Source organism: Montipora foliosa, chromosome 6 (assembly GCF_036669935.1).
Source record: "Montipora foliosa isolate CH-2021 chromosome 6, ASM3666993v2, whole genome shotgun sequence".
NCBI classification, from domain to species: Eukaryota; Metazoa; Cnidaria; class Anthozoa; order Scleractinia; family Acroporidae; genus Montipora; species Montipora foliosa.
This window is the reverse complement of record NC_090874.1, coordinates 65,816,775-65,822,269: the sequence shown is the minus strand read 5'-3', so window position 1 is coordinate 65,822,269 and position 5,495 is coordinate 65,816,775. Positions and strand designations below refer to the sequence as shown.

Here is a 5,495-nt window from a genome sequence, read left to right as displayed (position 1 = left end):
AAAAAGCACAGCAGCTGCTCATTTTTAACAGCACATTACTGAACCTGTGAAGTTATGAAAATCAAGAAATAGCATATGTGTTTGATAAAGAAACTCCTCAGAAATGTAATATTTTTGTTTTGGGTTTTCTACGAGGCTTGAACTTGTTTCAAACTTGCAGCCATTGCCGGACATTCTTGTTTCTAGTATGTTGCAAACGGTTAAGGTCTGCGACTACAAGGGATAGTAGTGAGACAGTACGGCAGTTACGTTATCAAAAACCGCATCCAACCCTCTCCAGTCTCGCCACATTTGCTCTTCAAGGAAATCCTGTAAGTCCTCCAACTTTATACCTTTCTCTCTTTTAATATAGTACTTAAGGCGTGCCCACGCTGCTTCCGACTCTTGCGTGTGAATTCCTGTCAATGGGTCTACAAAGTTATTCTGGTGCACGACTGTCCTGTGAACGGTAACATTAGGGACATGCAGGTGCAAGTTCCTGTATGCAGGCCAGTCATCCGTGTGCACTTGTGACCCAGGCAAGAGGACTCTTTGTAGAATCTGGGTAAGTGTTCCTCTGTTTCTTCTCCGCACCACTTTAAAGTAACCGCGACATGGGCTATGCTCGGTTGAAACTACTCCAAATACCCAAGCGTCATTTCTCGCCCTCCGTCCTCGTTGGTACTGCACAATGAATAATAAAATCAAGCAGACAGTATTTTATAATTGACAAATCAGCAAACAAGTGCCGGTAGGCCAACACGATTGCTATATTATTTATTTTAATAACAACTATAAATGAAAGGAATGCGTTTAATATGTTTAATATGTTGCACATAATTACTTCAAGTTGGCGCCTAGATAGTAATCATTCGAGAACGCAATTAGTACTGAGAGATACATTTAAAATCTGATTTTATATCTCGACTTACTTTGGACTTGTGCTTGAATTGGCTTTCGTCGCACTTCACAACATGCACATTGCCACCGAATGGGATTATTGGCCTGTCCTCGAGATCTCTCTTGCAGAAATGCCTTAGTACCGCATACACTTTTCCAACCGTGTTCTTTGTTAGTCCAACCATCCGAGAGGCTGCACTTCGCAGCTCGCGTAGAGCCCAAAGATATACTGTAATTAGGAGTTTTCCTAATGGGATTCTTGGAAATTCGGCGAAAAAACTCCCTTCTCTCAATGACTTTTTGCGGCGACATGTTGGACATCTCCTTCAAAGATAATTGTTAACAAAACAAACGATCATAAAGTAGTATATTATTTGTGTAAATTTTGTTAGGTCAGAGACAAAGTCGTAAAGGTCACGAACAGAATTGCTGTTTTGTATTTGGAAGCCGCTCTAAATTGCATGCCTGCTATTGACAATGGAAATGAGGAGTCAGGGTGGTTTAGTGGTCATCAACCATGCCTCCCACCTCTGTGACCCGGGTTCAACTCTGTCTCGGGTCGTATGTGGGTTGAGTTTAAGTCGATCTCAATCTGACTCCAAGGGTTTTTCTCCGAGTCCTCTGGTGTTCCTCCTCAAAATCGACTCCCGGCCTATTCCATCAGGCTGCGGTGCTGTGCTCCGAGATCATACATGGGTCGTGTTCAGGGGCCGAGCGCCTAGCCGGCAACACAGCTCCTTCGTTCTGACCTCGTTGGGATGCGTCGTTACGGCATTTTGCGACTGCGATTAGCAGTGACAATTATTATCGTAGCCTTACATTTCGAACTCGGAGTCTTTTCCTGGATCGCGAATGGAATCCCTTACACGTTTAACACGTTTTGGATTCTGTCGGGAGTAGATCGACAAAGTATCATAAGGGAGTTGAGGTTATCTCACCACAAATATCCATCGACGTGATTCTGATCTCTTTGCGCTACTTCCATTGCTTGATTGCACTGGCTACATCTTAAAGGGTTACCTAATAAATTTTGGCCCTGAAGCCATCGAATCATTTCGAGAATAGGACCATTACAAATAGCTGTTAATTCAATGAGGTTCATTTTCGCAATTTTATACTTCTTCTTAGTGTCCGGTGCTGCGTTTCAGGTACTCCGAAATCAATTGCTTGCGGCATTCAAAGAAAGGTTTTATGACCTATCACGCAACACCGGCAGGGGTTTTGTTATATCACACAGTTTTCACCCTCTTGTTCAGTTTCAATTAAAGTTCAAGTTTTTAATAGGCTGGCTTGCAAATAGCGAAAAGCTAATAGCGGCAAGACAGACTGTACACAGAGTTATTTAGGGCGTTTTTTTTAAAGGAATAAATGATTATAACATACATTGATTTTTAGAATTTACGCGTTTTGTATTACGGTCGTACAATTCACTCGTTTTTCTTGCTGCAATTTTAAAACAAGAAACCATGTCTATTCAAACTTATAAAACTTCCAGGCCTTACATTTTCACGTTTAATGAACCGTTCATGTCTTGCGTTGTTAGTTTGTTTTTTCCTTAGCAAGTGTTCTGAAAAACATAACCTTTAAGTAGTAGTTACTCCATCAATACATGGCCGGAGAGATCGTAAGAAATGAAAAAGGCGAATGATTTCTTCAGTGGGATTTTACCTTGGTGAAATCTCCCACCGTAGCAACACTTTTTGCAATACTCGTGAAAAAGTATTTCCCGGTGGCGTCACGATGGCGTCACAGAGAATTAACGCGTTTTGTGTTAAGGTGGCAGAGTTTACTCATTGTTCTTGCTGCAATTTTAAAGACAAGACACCATGTCTATTCCAACCTAAACTACAACCTTCCCCCATGCCTTGCGTTGTTTGTTTGTTTTTTCCTTAACAAGTTTTCATAACCTTTAAGTAAGTAGTAGTTAGCATCAAGAAAAAAAAAAGCATTCATAAAAAGAAAAATCAATACATGGCCGGAGAGATCGTAAGAAATGAAAAAGGCGAATGATTTCTTCAGTGGGATTTTACCTTGGTGATGATTTATTTTCCGGGATTTAATTAGGTGAACTCTCCCACTGTGACAACACTTTTTGCAAGACTCGTGAAAAAGTATTTCCCGGTGGCGTCGCGGTGGCGTCACAGAAAATTGAAATTTTACATGGAATTTCTGTGGAGATAAACAATTGGAGTAATAAGGAAAGGTTACGTTTTTTTTATACAAACGTTGGCCGTGTAGCACTTATATTTTAAACAGAGTTAACTGAGTGTAATGTGAAGTGCTAGATTTCAATCCCATATGAACCATGTGAGCGTTAGCCCTACAGATGGAAATGGGCCCACACATGGACAGAGAAAAACTCTGACCAGGGTGGGAATTGAACCCACGACCTTCGGGTTAGATCTCCGCCGCTCTACCGACTGAGCAACAAGGTCAGACGGGAGCAGGCCGTGGGAAGTGAAGATGTTAAAGTCACGGCATTGAACATGTACTAGTACAAGGAAAGGTTACGTTTTTTTTATACAAAGGTTGGCCGTGTAACACTTATATTTTAAAAAGAGTTAACTGAATAGAGTGTAATGTGAAGTGCTAAATTTCAATCCCATATGAACATGGGATTGAAATCTAGCACTTCACATTGCACTCTATTCAGTTAATTGGAGTAATAGACTACCATTACAAAAGCCTCACTCGCTCTCCACCCGTCGATTTAAGGCACAAAGATTTTTTGAACGTGTGTATTCTTTATTTTCGACGACGTCAGAAGGAGCGATTTAACGGAAGCCCTCCATGGAAGGTTACAATAATCCTAATGTTGACAGGAAAACAATTACCCTCTTATGAACAGGATGTGGTACACGTTATCAACGGGTTAAAGAAATGGGAAAACAATCGTCCCTCCACAGTTACAAGGGAGCGCGTTGCTTAATGGTTAAGATCATAGAAATACTCTGACAATATCATGTACTGAAATAAACCGTACTACATATGAAACCTATCTATACTAAATTAAGCGTATTCGTTCTCAATGAACAGATAACAACATCTCTCTTAGCTTGCTATATTAATATTTTGGGTTTCCTCCTATGTTAGCGGCGGCGTCGTTCTTTTGAGAAAGAGGTGTTCCTTATTTCTTTAGTGGCGTGGTTCTTGACATTTCGCAGACAATTTTGGTATTATCTTGTTCATTATTTGCGACTTTTTAAAACAGGTATCCAGTTCTCTCCGATTTCATTCATCTACTGAAACGTCTCTGCACTCGGTGTTCTCTTTTTTCACTTTGTAGCAAATTGCCAACATGTCGTCCAACAACAATAGAAATTCTAGGACTCGGTCTAGGTCGGTGAAACGTTGTTTTACTTTATTACGCTTTTGTGACACGTTAAGGGTTCCTCGCGCAAACGTACAGAGAACACTTGAAAGTAGTGGACGATCGAAGGAGCTGGAATTCGCTAATAACGCCACCACCGAAGCAACTCAGGAGATGCTACTTCACTCCTTCGAGCAGTTTCTAACCAGAGAAGAAGCCCACAGGTAAAAAGGCTGATGAAAATTCTAGCTAGTAAGCTATATATGTCTTGTTGAAGTTAAAGTGCTATTTTTAATGTTTGTAGACTCAAGTTTTACCGTACCGTCAGTGGATCCACGCTCTTAACTCTAGCTGGATCGTGGATTGACGTGTGCGGCGAGACGCTGAAGCATATGTACAGAAACCGCACCAAGGTGTTCATGAAAATCGATCAAGGCAAGATCATATGTTCTTATACCAAGTATTTTAATCACTTTTGTTTCCTGGAGTATGAAAGATAATGAGGGCAGGATAAGACGTAATGGCAACTATGATGAAAAAATGCGTGCGACAGAGATCCTTAACTTGCAATCTTCTTTCAGCTGCAACGATAACTAACGGCGATGGTACGGACAGAGATGGTTCTCTGCGTGACGAAGGGGAAAGTTCTAGGAGAACCGAGCAAGGTTTGTGGTGTCACTTTTTATGTAATTATACATCATAGGCGGCATCTCGTGCATACCACAGACAGGAAAATAATATGTATGGATTCATAGCAGTCTCATTGAAAGTAGTCGAACCGCTTCTTTTTTACACTTTTATTGTAAATATGACCTTATCTTATCGCTTTTTCCCGCGCACCGCGCTATCTTTTCGTCTCTTCCCAGGTCTCCCTCGCCAGCGATCAAGATCGCGCGCAGTCTGACCTTTGCTCGTGGCAGCGGGGATTTTAGACAAATTTTATAACAAAACTAAGTTCTATTTGAATTCTTATTATGTTAATTTTCATGAACATGCTGCATTTTAAACATACTGCCTTTTCTCTTAATTTATAGATGAGAATGCAACGAGAACTGCTAATGTTGAACAAGATCGACCCCCAAGTGATGGTAAAAGCAAATGACTTGCGGAAGTTTAAACACGAAACATTGTCATTAATATTAGTATATCTTAACATTGCTTCAAATGTATTTGTTTGTAATTGCGGAATGGGACAGTACGAATCGATGATGACTCAAGTGCAATGTTGGTTTAAGCCGGTAGGGTGTCTACTATTGTTAGTGCGCACACTTTCTGCGCATCTCGCAATTCTAGGATTTCCTATGGG

General features: G+C 40.8%; 1 protein-coding gene across 1 annotated transcript; it reads right to left on the bottom strand.

Annotated features, from left to right (window-relative positions):
- Nucleotides 1-213: 213 nt before the first annotated feature.
- On the bottom strand, nucleotides 214-1,064 carry LOC138008438 (uncharacterized). The gene is made up of 2 exons (XM_068855779.1): nucleotides 912-1,064; nucleotides 214-663 (listed from the first exon to the last, which is right to left on the bottom strand). The coding sequence occupies exons 1-2, from the start codon at nucleotides 1,062-1,064 to the stop codon at nucleotides 214-216; spliced, it is 603 nt and encodes a 200-aa protein (XP_068711880.1).
- Between the last annotated feature and the right edge of the window lie 4,431 nt (nucleotides 1,065-5,495).